At 34.3% G+C, this 16294-nt stretch overlaps 1 protein-coding gene across 1 annotated transcript in view; it reads left to right on the top strand.

The window, feature by feature from the left end:
- The window catches only part of CDS1 (CDP-diacylglycerol synthase 1), a 67044-nt gene that overhangs the window by 43110 nt on the left and 7640 nt on the right, over window positions 1–16294 (top strand). The window contains exons 6-11 of the mRNA XM_072755766.1: window positions 6426–6484; window positions 8187–8269; window positions 9565–9652; window positions 12292–12360; window positions 13114–13266; window positions 14737–14856. Of these exons, the coding sequence (XP_072611867.1) occupies window positions 6426–6484; window positions 8187–8269; window positions 9565–9652; window positions 12292–12360; window positions 13114–13266; window positions 14737–14856 (572 nt within the window). The remainder of the gene's footprint in view (window positions 1–6425; window positions 6485–8186; window positions 8270–9564; window positions 9653–12291; window positions 12361–13113; window positions 13267–14736; window positions 14857–16294) is intronic.

Here is a 16294-nt window from a genome sequence, read left to right as displayed (position 1 = left end):
ATATAAACATAAACACAAAGCACAAACATTTGCTTTTATAAATCTTTAAATTATTAAGAGTGTTGTATTTTACTACAATTATTATAATATGGTTCTGAGAAATTTCAAGTCATTCTTAACCTGAAACTTACTGATAATGGTTTATGGAACTACATGATACTTGAGAGTCAATAGGATCTGAAGGTCTGTTTCCTAGCCCTGTAATTTTCAGTCAATTAATAAAGCCCTTTGTCCATTTTTCTTCACCTGTAAAATGGAGATAATAATAGATATGTTCATTATGGGGATGTTGGAAGCATTATATAAGTTGATATTTGTAAAATGTTTTAGACAAGAGCCTGGAACATAATAAGTGTTCACTAGATGTTAGCTGCCATAATTATTATTAATTTTCCTATTGTAGAGATTGAAACATTCTATACATGTACACTTAATGGATTGATACAGCGAATAAGTTTTTTTTCATAGTGATACTTTTTTTTAGTATAGTTGATACAATATTACATTAGTTTCAGGTGTACAACATAATGATTTGACAAGTTTATACATTATGCTATGCTTACCACAAGTGTACCTACCATCTATCCCCATGCATTGCTATTACAATATCAGTGACTATATTTTTTATGCTGTGCCTTTGATTTACCCATCCCGTAACTGAAAGCTTGTATCTCCTACTCCCCTTTACCCATTTTGCCCATTCTCCCACCATCTCCCTTCTGCCAACTGTCTATTTATTCTGTATTTTTAGGTCTGGTTCTGTTTTTTGTTTATTTACTGATTTTTTGTTTTTAGATTCCACATATGAGTGAAATCATATAGTATTTGTCTTCCTCAATCTAACCTATTTCACTTAGCATAATACTCTGGGTCCATCGGTGTTGTTGTAAATGGTAAGATCCCCTCTTTTTTTATTCTCGAATAATATTCCATTATATATATATACTACATCTTCCTAATCTGTTTGTCCCTTGGTGGACACTTAGGTTGCTTTCATATCTTGGCTATTGTAATTAATGCTGCAATAAATATAGGGTGCATGCATCTTTTCAGATTAGTGTCTTTGTTTGGATAAATACCCAGTAGTGGAATTATTGATTCATATGGTTTTTCTGTTTTCAATTTTTTGAGGAACCTCCATACTGTTTTCCACAGTGGTTGTAACAATTTACATTCCCATCAACAGTGTATGAGAGTTCTTTTTTCTCCATATCCCTGCCAACACTTGTTATTTCTTGTCTTTTTAATTTTTGGCCATTCTAATGGGTATGAGGTGATATTGTGGTTTTGATTTCCATTTCCCTGATGGTTAATGATGTTGAGCATCTTTTCATGTTTACCATCTGTGTGTCTTCTTTGGAAAAAATGTCTATTCAGGTCCTCTGCCCATTTTTAAATTAGATTCTTTGTGTTTTTGATGTTGAGTTATAGAAGTTCTTTATGTACTTTGGATATTCACCTTTTATTGGATATATCATTTGCAAATATCTTCTCCCATTTAGTAGGTTGCCTCTTGTTTTGTTGATGGTTTCTTTTGTTATGTAAAAGCTTTTTATTTTGAGATAGTCCCAGCAGTTTATTTTTGCTTTTGTTTCCCTTGCTTTAGGAGATACCATCTAGAAAAATGTTGATGTGGCTGATATCAGAGAAATTACTACCTATGCTCTCTTCTAGGATTTTTATGGTTTCAAGTCTCACATTTAGGTCTTAAGTCCATTTTGAGTTTATTTTTGTGTATGGTGTTAAGAAGTGGTTCAGTTTCTTCTGCATGTAGTTTTCTAGTTTTCCTAGCACCATTTATTGAAGAGACTACCTTTTTCTTATTTTATATTCTTGCTTCCTTTGTCATAGATTAATTGACCATACAATCATGGGTTTATCTAAAGGGTCTCTATTGTGTTCCATTGATCTATGTGTCTGTTTTAGTGTCTGTATCAAGTGTTTTGATTATTATAGTTTTGTAATATATCTTGAATCCTAGAAGTGTGATATCTCCAGCTTTTTGGATCTTTTGAGATTCCATACAAATTTTAGTATTATTTATTCTAGTTCCATGAAAAATGCTGTGGGTAGTTTGATAGGAATTGCATTGAATCTGTAGATTGCTTCAGGTAATATGGACATTTTAACACTATTATTATGACCCATGAGCATAGAATATGTTTCCATTTGTTTGTGTTATCTTTAAGTTTTTTCATTAATGTTTTAGAGTTTCCAGAGTCCAGGTCTTTTATCTTTTTGGTTAAATTTATTCCTAGCTATTTTATTCTTTCTGGTGTAATTGTAAATGGTGTTGTTTTCTTAATTTTTCTTTCTGCTACCTCATTATTAATGTGTAGAAACACTACTGATTTCTAGGTATTAATTTTGTATCCTGTAACTTTACTGAATTCATTTATTACATCTAGTCAGTTTTTTTGGTATATTTAGGATTTTCTATGTCTCATGTCCTCATCAGTTTAACTTTTACCAATATGGATGCCTCCTATTTCTTTTTCTTGTCTGATTGCTGTGGCTTAGACTTCTAGTACTATGTTGAATAAAAGTAGGGAGAGTGGACATCCTTGTCTTGTTCTTGATCTTAGAGGGAAAGCTCTCAGTTTCTCACTATTGAGTATGGTATTCACTTTGGGTTTTGTGTGTATGTGTGTGTATACATACATACTCTAGCCACACTTTGTTGAGAGGTTGTTGGTTTTTTTTTTTTTTATCATGAATATCATCTTGGGATGATCATATGATTTTTATACTTCATTTTGTTGATGGTGGTGTATCATAGTGGTTGATTTGTGCATATTGAATTATGCTTGCATTTCTGGAATAAATTCCACTTGATCCTTGAATGATCTTTTTAATGTATTGTTGTATGTGGTTTCCTAATATTTTGTTGAGGATTGTTGCATCTATATTCAGGAATATTGGCCTATATTTTTTTTTTTTGTGGTATTTTTGTCTGGCTTTAGTATTAGGGTAATGCTGGCTTTGTAGAATATATTTAGAAGTTTTCCTTTTATTTTTTTGGGACAGTTTGAGGAGAATAGGGATTAACTATTTTCTGAATGTTTGGTAGAATTCACTTGGGAATCCATCTAGTCCAAGACTTTAATTTTGGTGGTTTTTGATTAGTGATTCAATTCCTTTCCTTGTAATCAACTTCTTCAGATTTTCGGTTTGTTCCTGATTTAGTTTTAGAAGAGTGCATATTTCTAGAAATTTATCTATTTCATCTATCCGTTTCTGCTAGATTGTCCAATTTGTTGGCATATAAATTTTCATAGCAGTCTCTTTTAATCGTTTTTATTTCTGTGGTTTTAGTTATTACTGCTGTCTTGTTTCTGATCTTATTTATTTAGGTCTTTTTTCTTGATGAGTCTGGCTAAAGGTTTATCAATTTTGTTTATCTTTTCAAAGAATCAGGTCTTGGTATCATTGATTTTTTTTTTTCCCTAATGTGTTTTTTAGTTTCTGTGTCACTTATATCTGCTCTGATCTTTATTATTTCCTTTTTTTCTACTGACTTTGGGCCTCTCTTTTCTTTTTCTAATTCCTTTAGTTGTAAGGGGTTATTTATTTGAGCTCTTCTTTCCTGAGGAAGGCCTATATCACTTTGTATTTTCCTCTTAGAAATGCTTTCACTGTGTTCCAAAGATTTTGGATCATTGTGTTTTCATTTTCATTTGTCTCAATGTATTTTTTTTAATTATTTCTTTGACTTCTTTTGGCCCATTAGTTGTTAGGATCATATTGGTTAGCCTCCATATGTTTGTGTTGTTTCCATATTTTTCCTTGTAATTAATTTCTAGTTTCATACCACTGTGATTAGAAAAGATGCATGGTATGATTTCGTTCTTCTTAAATTTATTGATGCTTGTTGTGTGACTCAATATGTGATCTATTCTGGAGAGTTTTCCTTGTGCACTTGAAAATAGTGTATTCCGTTTTTACTTTTTATGTATTTTTAAAAGCTTATTTATTTATAATCTCTACACACATTGTGAGGCTCAAACTCATAACCCTAAGATCAAAAGTCACATGCTCTACTGACTGAGCCAGCCAGGTGCCCCTATTCTATTGTTTTTATTTTTATTGTTACTTATTTTATTTTTAAATATTTTATTTATTTATTTGATAGGAGGAGATGGGGAGAGAGAAAGAGAGAGAGAGCAAGCACAAGCAGGGGGAGAGGCAGAGGGAGAGGGAGAAGTAGGCTCCCCACTGAGCAGGGAGCTTGACATAGGGTTTGATCCTAGGACCCTGGTATCATGACCTGAGCTGAAGGCAGAAGCTTAACCAACTGAGCTACCCAGTTGCCCCTATTCTACTGTTTTTAGATGGAATGTTCTGTGTGTATCTGTTATGTTCATCTGGTACTATATATCATTCAAAGACATTGTTTCTTTTGTTGATTTTCTGCCTGAATAATCTATCCATTGATGTAAGTGGTATGTTAAAGTCCTCTAATATTATTGTATTACCATCAGTTTTTCCTTTTATGCCCATTAATATTTGCTTTTTGCATTTAGGTACTCCAGTGTTGAGTGTATAGATGTTTACAATTGTTCTATCTTCTTTTTGGATTGACCCCATTATCATTATGTAATGCCCGTCTTTGTCCAGTACAGTTTATTTTAAAGTCTGCTTTGTCTGAGATAAGTATTGCTTCCCTGCCTCTTTTTCCCCCGCTTCCATTTCCATGGTAAATGCATTGTCATCTTTTTGCTTTTGGTCCATATGTGTCTTTAGATTAGAGATGAGTCTCTTGTAAGCAGCACACAGATGGATCTTGTTTCTTTATCCATTCTGCCATCCTGTGTCTTTTGATTGGAGCATTAAGGCCCTTTATATTTAAAGTAATTATTGATAGGGGAGCCTGGGTGGCTCAGTTGGTTAAGCATCTGCCTTTGGCTCAGGTCATGGTCCTGGGGTCCTGGGATTGAGCCCCACACAGGCTCCCTGCTCAGCAGGGAGTCCGTGTCTCCCTGTCCCTTTGCCCCTCCTCCTGCTTGTACTTTCTCTCTCTCTCTTTCTCAAATAAATAAATAAAATCTTAAAAAAATAATTATTGATAGATACTGCCATTTTGTTGTTTTCTACTTGTTTTTTTGTAGTTCTTCTCTGTTCCTTCTTCTCTTGCTCTCTTTCTTTGTGATTGATGAGTTTCTATGGTCTTATGTTTGGCTTTCTTTATTTTTTGTGTGTCTATTACAGGTTTTAGGTTTGTGGTTACCATGAGATTCATGTATGACATCCTAAGTAAATAGCAGTCTACATCAATTTAGTGGTCATTTAAAATCAAACACATTCTTACTAAAAAAAAAAAAAAAAAAAAAAAAAAACCAGGAAAAGAAAAGATACCTTTTCTTTTTCCTTCTCTCCCCCTTTCTTTATTCCTGCCTTCATGTTTTATGTATATGTGACCATATTTTACAATTTTTTAAAAAAATATTTATTTGAGAGTGCATGTGAGAGAGTGTGAATGCAGGAGAGGAAGAAGCAGAGCAGGGAGCCCAACATAGGGCTTCATCCCAGGACCCTGAGATCATGACCTGAGCTGAAGGCAAACATTTAACCCATTGAGCCACCCAGATGCCTCTACATCTTTTTTTTTTTTTAAAGGTTTATGTATTCATTTGAGAGAGAAAGCACACCCATGTGTTTGTGGGGGGAAGGGCAGAGGGAGAAGGAGAGAGAGAATCTTAGGCAGGCTCCATGCTGGGAACATGAAGCTTGATGCAGGTCTTAATCTCACAACCTTGAGATCAGGATCTGAGCCGAAATCAAGAGTCCAAGGCTTAACTGACTGAGCCACCCAGGTGTCCCACATCTCTTTATTCAAAATTGTATTATGTCTACTTATAGCCATTTCTTTTCTACTCAAAGAAGTCCCTTTAACTCTTCTTGTTAGACTCCTTTATCTTTTGTCTAGAAAATACTTTATTCTTCCTTCAAATTTAAATGATAACCTTGCCAGATAGAATATTCTTGGTTGTAGGTTTTTTTCCTTTCAGCACTGGCATGCCACTCCATTCTGGCCTGCATAGTTCCTGCTGAAAAATCAGCTGAGAATTTTATAGATTTTCCCTTGTAGGTAACTGTTTGTCTCTTAGCAAATAACTTTCATTCAACTGAATTTCAAAATTTGTTTTTCCATGTCCACATATTTGCAGGGGACTAATTCACTTAATTAATGAAGGCAATGTTTGTTGAATTCGTACCATGGAATATATTAGGCATTTTAGAGAATATAAGATCATTTTACTCAAGACACTTATTTAACATGCTTATTATAAGTAGCAGAGGTGGCTGATGAATAAATGCTATAGTGTACTTTGAAGTGATAAGAAAATCAGATTATTTGAGCTCAGTGAATCTTACATTTTGTAACAGATTGCACAACAAGCACATGTTTTTTTGTTCTCAAACAGGTTTCTGCATGTTTGTGCTGAGCTTGGTGAAGAAACATTATCGTCTACAGTTTTATATGGTTTGTATTAACCATAACTATATATAATAAAAACGCCTACCTTTATTTTTTCTTCTATAGTGAGAAGATCTAATCTGCTAGTTGATGTTTTGCCTAAATGTGAGGGGTATTTCAATTTTTGATGATTATTAAATATAAAAGATTTAAGTTATACAATTTTTGAAGATTTAAAAATTTTAACTGGTTTCAAAGTTTCCTAAAAACTCAACTCTTTCTTTGAATATTTTCAAAGACTGTAAAATTAAAATCAAGTATTTGAAGTGTTTGCATAGTCTCCTGAATAGTTAGTAAGCCTGGAAAATATCTACCATATTTTTTTATGGAAAGTAACTATATTTGTTCTTAGCCTGCACATAAGTAGAACAAAACATACATTTTCTTGCTAGCTATGGTTAGTCACACAGATAATTACATAATTCTTTTTGCCCTAAGGTATTTTATGCAGTGTATCATTGAACTGTGTTTAGTATCTTATGAAATTTATCACTGAGTATGATGAACTTTCTTATTTTCTTAAAAGATAGCTAATTAAAAGGTTGCAAAATGGAAAATATAGCATTTAGATCTGTGAGTCCATGTATTAGTAAGGCTTGTTCTGGATTTGGGTATATTTCCTATTCTTTATGCTTTGCTTTTCTTCATTGAGACATTCTGCTGAGCATCATCACTGGGTAACTGTAGTATTTCTTACATTTCTAATTTCTAGGGATCCTGAGAGGAGAGTAAAATGATCCATGAAAATCTAGAAACCATCAAGACAAATTATAAATAATAGTATCTCCTATGAAAATATAAATGGTGCCTATTGGAAAAAAATCATTTAAGCATTTTGAAGCAACTGGGATAAAAAAAATTGGATCTTTTATGCAGTTTAAAAATAAAACAAAACAGTTAATATATTATTTGACAAAATTGGAATAGGTTAATTATGAATAAATCAAAAATTGTAAGAATTTTGAACGTTTCCTAAATTCTAGTCAAAATTATGAGACAAATATTTAGAAACATCAAATTTTTCATTCATATTGTACTCATGCTGGTGATGTGAAAAATTACTAAAGTGGCATCTCTTAGGCTAGATGGGCTTGATGAAATACACAAGTTTGAAACTGAGGTTGAAAAAAAAACAAAAAAAAAAAAAAAAGAAACTGAGGTTGAACACCATCATTGAACAGTACTGTGAAGACAACTTTCAAGTATGAAAAGCTGGCTTTTAAGAGTAATTGGTCCCTGCTGGTTTGAATTATTTGAATCATTAATAACTCTGTATGGGAAAAAGTTACCATAATGAACTCTGAAAGAATAGCTTTTAGCAATTTTAATGCAGAATGCAGCCAGAGTAAAATGTTCCTCTCTAAATGCTGTAACACCACCATAAATTTCTCATTATCATTTTAATCTAATGATTTGAGATTATTGTATATTTTGTATGCGTTTTTAAATCCAGTGGTGTTTCTCAGTATTTTGAGCATTCCATTTGTGTATAAATTAAGATTACTTTGTTAAATGTCTTCATGGTTTTAAGGTTCCAGTAGGCACCAAAATGAATATAATTTACTAACAGCATTTATTTTGTACAACCCTATCATACAAAATTTGACCAGAAATCATACTAGAAATTTGTGTTTCAAAATTGCTATTGCTCCAGGGCTGCACTGATCAGTTGTATTCACTAATTGTTGTGTTGTTGGGCTATTAACAGTTCGCATGGACTCATGTCACTTTACTGATAACAGTTACTCAGTCACATCTTGTCATCCAAAATCTGTTTGAAGGCATGATATGGTAAGGGGACAGTATTATGCTGCTTTGTATTTATGTCCTAGCCTTTTTAAAGCTCTTTCCCTTGGACAGTGTCTTGTAGATTGCTACTAAAATGTACTCTTTGTTGTTGCTGCTCTATGTCACTAAAATATCTTACTGAGTTTTCTTACTATTTGACAACTGAAGACAAATACTTTGTTAACCTGAAAACCCTTCTTTTTGGGGTTCCAAATAAAATCCAGGAAGTCCTTGTGAAAGCTCCAAAAATTAAGTATATTTTCAGGTGTTACTACACCTTAGTGTGGCTTTTTTACAAAGCATACCCAGACTTTAAAAAGAATATATTATTTTTGTGGAATGCAAAAAGAACAGAAAAGTTGGCTTGTCAGCAAAGAGTGTGCTGGCAATGTATTTTCTCTGGGTGAAAGTTGGGTAGGTTCTACACCGCCTTTATGTAGCAGTGGGTATCCAGATTTCAGATGGAGTTACTTGCTATGTAGCAGCGCCTTACAGGTTCAGAAAGCATTTTTGTTAGTTTTAAAATTATAAAAATTATTAGTTAAAAATCAGAGTGAAGAAAAACAATTTAAGAAATCTGACATATTATACCCATATTTTTTCTAAACCCATTAATTAAAATCTCTTACAGTTAGGTTTTATCAAGATAAAAACCCTCCTCACAGCTTCATGTTTTATTTTGTTTTTATACCAAGGTGTGTGTACATAAAACAATCAGAATCATTTTAAGATTGTCTTCCATATGCAAACTTTCAATTGATATGGGGCAGTTACTGAAATTAGTATGTTCTGTACAATTAGTAGGGTTTAATGTAACTATAGACTAAGGTAGAATTAAAATTGATAGTTATTCCTGAACAAGAAATTGTGTTAAGAGCTTGGTATAAATTTATGAAATTATATTGTGTCTAAACAAATGCCTTATTTCCATTTTGAAATACTTCTTTTTTATTCTTTGTACTATTATAACTTATTCTTCATAAAACTGAAATTTGAAAGTCCATAGCTATAGAAATAGATTGCTTAATATTAAAATTAAATTGATTAATATTTTCCTTAGGAATATTCTCCTGGCATGTTAGTTTATTTATAGATTTTGCTCTGCTGAATTGCATTAAGCAGATCTGGGCAAATTTACTTGATATACATTGTTTCTACTAATGTTTTGGCAAATGTTATGTTCTGGATGAGGCTGCAGTGTAATCCAAAGGGTTATTGCATTGGTTCATTATGAGTCATAACCTGTATAAACGTTTGCCACTTAATCATATGGACTATTTTTCTGATTTTTTTTTAAGGTTCCTTGTTCCAATATCAAGTGTTATTTGCAATGACATAACTGCTTACCTTTTTGGATTTTTTTTTGGGAGGACTCCATTAATTAAGGTAATGGAACAACATCACAAGCAAGTCATTACCATAACCTTAAAGATGAGCCACTGGAGAAAATTTCCAACAACTTGGTGCTGTTGCACATTTTATTTCTGAAGTGCTTTGATTTTGCTTAACTGTATTTAACAACTACAGTGTAGGGGCAGTGAGCCATATTTCCCAATGATTCCATCTAGAGTCTTCACGAGATACTCTGTTGGCTCCTCAGTAAGGACCTGGCTCCATCAGTTATCCTCCATCTTGTGAAGGCTCATTTCACCTTTCTGCTGGTGCCTTTCCATTAGCTACAGTGCAATTTTTCTTTCTTCCATTCCCCAGCAACCCTACAAACAAGCCTTTACTAGACTCTCTTCTCCCCTCAAGCCATCTCATCTGTCACCTCTTTTACCAAATTTTTTGAAAGTCTGTATACACTTAACCATCTTCACATACTCATGTCTATTTGTAAACTTTACACCCAAACTCATTTAAAAAACAAAACCAAACCCTGAGGCCCTAAAATAAAATACTGATAATGCAAGTAATAAGTAAATGTTAAGATAAGGGAAAGAGACACGAGCAGATTTTGTCGTTTTGCCTTAGATTTGGTTCTATTTACAGTCAGTGGAGGCAAAGAAAGAAGTAAGTTACACAATTCTCATTTTGGGGAAATTAAGTCCTTGTAGAAAAACAGAACTTTTACTAGAACTAAGTACTTTTAAACAAACTTTTCATGTTGGGGCTTTAGATATGCTTCATCCCATTCATGTATTGGGCAAAATATTTAGTAATATTCCCACAAATATGTTAATTGGCTATTTTGATGTTACTCTATGAAGGCAGTTTGGAGGGACTGAGCTGTACAGATACAAAACCTGTTTGATCAGAATGATGCAAGAGGAGCTTAAGTGTTTCCAGAGAAAAGCATGGGCTGCTTATCCTTCAAAAAAAAAATAAATCTTCCATAAATTCTTACCCACATAGATGTCCAACATATAGCATTGGGCTGAGCTGTAGGATACTGGCAAGCAAGCAAAGCAAATATATATATGTAACATTCTAAAGCTGCTTCAGCATAAGAGAAGTGATTAAATATTCAAGGCATCTATACCAGATGAGAAGTTTTTGGCTTAGGAAGCCTTCAGAGAGGCTGTTATGGTTGTAGAAGAATGTTACTGTCTGATTTTTAACATAGATTTCTAGTGAATTTACCAGGCTACATTAGTTGTATAATATACCCATATGTAATTAAACAAGTTAACCCCTAAATCAGTTTGATATAGATCAATTTAATTGATAGGTTATCTTTTTTTTTTTTTTTTTTAAGATTTATTTGTTAGAGAGAATACAAGTTGTGGGGAGGGAATGAATGAAAGGGAGAGAGAATCCCCAAGCAGACTTCCTTGCTGAGTGCAGAGCCTGACACAGGGCTCAGTCCCAGGACCCTGAGATCATGAACTATGCCAAAGTCAAGAGTGAGCTGTCCAACCGACTGAGCCACCCAGGCTCCTGATAAGTCACCTTTAAAATAATCAACAGGCACTTTTGAATTTGATTCAGCTCCTACTCCATGACAGTAATATTGAATTATCCTAGGAAATAGTGTATATCAGTCTCTTCTCTGTGGCAGAATTGTTATCAGATTTGTCAAGAAACTGTATCAACACTTTTAGCTTTGGGCTTTATGAACATCATTAGGACAAGAGAGGTCTATAAAGAGATCAGGTAGTTTAGCCTGTCACCTGTTTCTGTCTGCAGAAACTTCTGTCTGATATTTATATGGCTTCTGTCCCCACCCATCCACTGCAAGGATCCTCACAGAGGTCATCCATGATCTCCTGAAGACCAGATCCCTGTTTATCAGGCCTTACCTACAGGGCACGTCAGGCAGTTAGCGCTGTCCATTCCCAAATCTTTCCCTCCTGCCCCTGCATCACTGATTTCCAAACTTTCCTCCAGATTTCTCTGCCTGAATGCCCCATTGACTGAGAAACAATAGCCGGAATCTGAAACAGTATCTATTCTTAGAAGCACAACATGTTCCTTTCTTCATGGAGACAGACATAGATTGTGACCAAAGGGAGAAGGATATGTGAATACTTGTGGAGCAAATACTGTATCTGGAGTGTTTTGCCATTTCAGAAAGAGGTCTGTTATATGCATGGCATTTTTGGGAATATATGAAAATCTGGTGCGCTGCAATGTCTGTGTTTTGTTATACTCATTCTATTTTTTGTCAGTAGTAGGTCAATACAGACCATATGTACTTGGAATGAGTACGCCTCATCCTTATTGCAAGAACTACACTATTGTGGGGGTTTATGTAAGCATAAAAGTCATGGGACGATGATTTCAATCTAGAGATTATAGTTCTTTGAGAGAGAAAAAATAAGTGGAGGTTATATAGAAACGGATAAATTCACAGTATTTCAATTGTTTGAGGGTCTAATATGTTAGATATTATTAAAGAAATTTGCACAAATAAATTAGGATCATGGAATGAAGGAAAAGGGTTGCAAAGCCATTCCAATAAGAAAAATGTAAGGAGAGATGTATAAGGTATTGTGGGACTTCATTGAAGAGAGTTTGCATATGTATTTGTGTGTTTTGTGAGTGCAGTAACTCTTTTTAATTTATTTGGCCTTTTTTTTTAGCTGTCTCCTAAAAAGACTTGGGAAGGATTCATTGGCGGTTTCTTTTCCACAGTCGTATTTGGATTTGTTGTGAGTTTTACTGAAGTTTTTATTTTATTTATATTTTGAAAAATGATGGGAAGTTTATTAGGATATTCTAAACCAAAAAAATGGAACCACAAAATGCTAATAATGTATTTATTGAAACCCACTAAACAGAACCAATTCTGTACCCCAGTAGCTTTGATGTGGCCTCTTATCAGAATTACCTGGGGGTCTTATACAAAATCTATGTTCCAGCCTCCTCCCAAGTCAGTTAACTCCCCCGGTTATTCTAATATATACCTAGGCTCGGGACCACTGCTGTGCTCTTGTGCTTTGGTAGTTTCTAATAGCTATTCTCCCTTAAGGGGGACACAGGTGTTTGGACAAGTAGTGGCTTTGAGTGAAGTATAGAAGACAAAGGATGTTGAAGAACTCTGCCTCCTTAATGAGTGCCGGCTAATTGGCTTTTTGGATGCTACTGTGAGCCCCAACTTACAGGAAAATTTGTTAAAAATAGTGGACATTTACTTTTAGCCATGCATAATGGGTATTGTTAATGTTTTAAAAATTAGTGTACAGTTATGAAATTTAGGTTTTTATTTAAAGAGTTTTTGTGAGAATCAAAGGACAATAAAGTGGCTGGATATAAGATGAGTATACAAAAAATGACTGTTAGGAAGTTTAATTTTTGGAGCCTAATGAAAAAAGATGGATAGATATTTTATATATATATATATATATATATATATATTTTTTTTTTTAATTCAATGTTTCATGGACTCTTACTTTGTTATTCAGGCTGCCTACATGTTATCCAAATACCAATACTTTGTCTGCCCAGTGGAATACCGAAGTGATGTAAACTCCTTTGTTACAGAATGTGAACCCTCAGAACTTTTCCAGCTTCAGAGTTATTCACTTCCTCCCTTTCTAAAGGCAGTGTTGAGACGGGTAAGATAAACATAGTTGAGGATCTTGTATCCCAAAGATAAAGGTTCATTTAAAAATAGGACTAAACTTTTTACAAGAAATCAGTTTTTATAGAATCTTTAACTCTATGATACAGAAGTGGTATCACTGTCTACTTAGCATCAATAATGTTTTCTATCCCCTTGTGATTCCACTTTCTTGAACATAAAATGAATATTACTATCACAAACCACTTGTCTATTAGGAATTTACTTACCTAATGATTTGAATGATTACTGATAGTAATTTATCTTATATTTGTTTTGAAAACATTTTTCAGGATTCCTTAGGTTTCTACAAATCAAATGGGTTACAGTGAGCTTCACTTGTAACTGGTAGGAACTGACTCAATTTGAAGCTTAAGTAAAATTCAATAGCTCAAGGATTCCTTGATTTTTAGGGGACCCTTACTAGTACAGAAAGCTCTGGCTTCTAAAAAACCGTTTCCCTTTGAGAAGCACACTGTTGTCATTTAAAGGCAGTTGCTGAGGTCTCTCACTGAAGAATGTTGACATGCTGCCCAATAGAACCCTGCTGATCTGTGCCATCAAGACTGGTGGGTGCTTGGTTAAAGTAAGGAATCAAACAGCTCTGTGTGTGTGTGTGTGTATGTGTGTTGTGTATGTGTGCGTATCTGAAATATTTTAAACTAAAGTCCATAAATTTCTGAGGAGCAGGTTGACCAACAAATTATTTCTCTCCTTGAGTGCATAATACATTGAATCCAATAATTTTTTCCAATGTCCTAGCCATCTAACCTGCTACAAAACTTTTTGATGATATCAATCTTTGATGAGGGACAAGGCCTTTGCTTTGAGAACAGGTCCAGAGATTGGTGTTCTGAATGATCTTTTTTAAGCCATACCTATTTATGCACTGTCTACAACTTGTAGTTTCAGTTTATTTAAAGTGGAGCAAGAACCAAGAATTTACAAAATAATTTGCTTGCAGAATTCTTCTGTTCTTATTATCTCCTCCCTGAATCTTTTATGACTGTCTTGCTGATGCTCAATTTGGTGGTCTTTTTAAAATCAACTTAATGACAAACTTTTCCCTCATTTTGTCATATAAAAGTGAAATAAAATACAAAATTAAAATATATAAAGTTCTACTGGTAAGAAATAAAGTCAGAAATTAACTGATTCTTAGTAATCCTACAACTCAAGTGTTGTAGAAGTTTCTAGATGAACTTGAGTATCCTGTCAACTGCAAGATTTCACTGTGCCAGGTGCTGTCAGTATGCTTAGAGAGGTAATGGAAAGTGCTGGCTAAGTAGAGGTTGGAAATGAGAGCTTACAACATACTTTTCTCCCATGATCCTGAAAATTTATGAAGTTAACAAAAATGTGGTGTAATGGTTTGACTTAATTTTTATACCATTTTTGGTTTAGGTGACATGCTCAGATATAATTTTAATGCACTTAAAACCCTTTTTCTTTATTTTCTCTTTAGGAAACAGTGAGCTTGTATCCTTTCCAGATACATAGCATTGCTCTTTCAACATTTGCATCTTTGATTGGTCCTTTTGGAGGCTTCTTTGCCAGTGGATTCAAAAGAGCTTTCAAAATCAAGGTGTGTGTTTAGAATCTGTTACATTATTAGAGAATATCATTAGGGAATGTAATATAGTTGTAATTTGTTTCTCTCTTGGTCTCCCACTTTAAGCCTATGGGCAAAAACTTATACATACTATTTGTTTTAGCCTCACAGAAATGCTTCCTGGCTAGTTTGAGTGTATTCAATCTTGTAAATTTTGGTCATGCTACGTTAATACATTTCAAAGTGTTATGTCAGCCTCATTTGTAGAAATGGCATGTGTCACTTAATGTTGGGACAAACACAGAATCTTGGTCCTTAAGTGCTCATCTAAAAATCCAGCTATGAATAAGTTTATGTGTTGTGCCATAGTCTCATTTGAAGAGACAAGCAGAAGAGCGTTTGGATATAATCATCCATTCTACTAGATCTGGGGCCAGTTAATTCTTTCTGTAAAGGGAGAAATCATACATTTATTAATCATATTGCAACTACTCAACTCTAAACTCTGCCTCTGTAGTGCAGAAGCCCTGCGGGCAATATGTCAATGAATGGACATGACTGGGTTTTAATAAAATTTTCTGTACTAAAAGAGTCAGTGGGTGAAACGTGGATTATGGGACATAGTTTGCTGATCCCTGTTCCAGATACTTAAAATTATCCCTATATTTAATTTAATTTGGATTCTCACATATATTTGCCCTATTATCTCAGCTATCCTCACATGCCTTCACTAAGACTGAATGTTATGCCATTGGGAGAGTGGCTGCTGAAGGTGGGGTGAACAGAGCAGGCCTCTCTGGAGGAGGTGGCATTTGAGCAGGGGTCTGAGAAAGAAAGGAGAATGAGTCCTGTAGAGAAATCTAAGGAAGAGAGTTCCAGCGAGTGCAAAGGAGAGGAGGAGCTTAGCCTGTTGAAGGGGAGTGAGAACAGTGTGGCTGTAGTAGAGAGTAGGTGATCAGAGTGCAGAAATTGGTGGGGACAGATTACACAGGGCCACAGAAGCCAGAGAAATAGAAAAACTAACTCAGTGAGTGCTTAAAATGGGGATGATAGTGTATTAGGTGGAATGCAGTATGAGGAAGTGTATAGGATACTGTCTCTGTTCTTCAGATGCTCACCACCTACTAGGGGAGATAACACATGTCCACAGTGAACCACAGCAAGAGCTGTGCATGAACAGTGTCCTGAAAAGGCCTCAAAGAGCAGAATGGCATTGAGTTACTGTGGCCCTCTTATTCCTTCAGATAGTAGGGAAGGGAAGGAAGAAAATGTGTTGGCAAAAAGTAACTAGAGAATTTTTCAGTAATTGTTTTAAAACAGGAAAATGTTACATTTAGAATGGTATTTTCTTTAGTGGTCTCTGATGCAAGGTTTCTTTTTGAGTGATGAGATTATTTGGCATGTCTGAAGTAAGGCATAATAGTTGTTGGATTTAGATGTTTTTAGGTCATCTGAGTAAACTCAGAAGAGA

This window comes from Vulpes vulpes, chromosome 4 (genome assembly GCF_048418805.1).
Source record: "Vulpes vulpes isolate BD-2025 chromosome 4, VulVul3, whole genome shotgun sequence".
In the NCBI taxonomy this organism is placed as follows: domain Eukaryota; kingdom Metazoa; phylum Chordata; class Mammalia; order Carnivora; family Canidae; genus Vulpes; species Vulpes vulpes.
The sequence above is the reverse complement of the archived record's forward strand: the minus strand, read 5'-3'. Positions and strand labels throughout refer to the sequence as shown.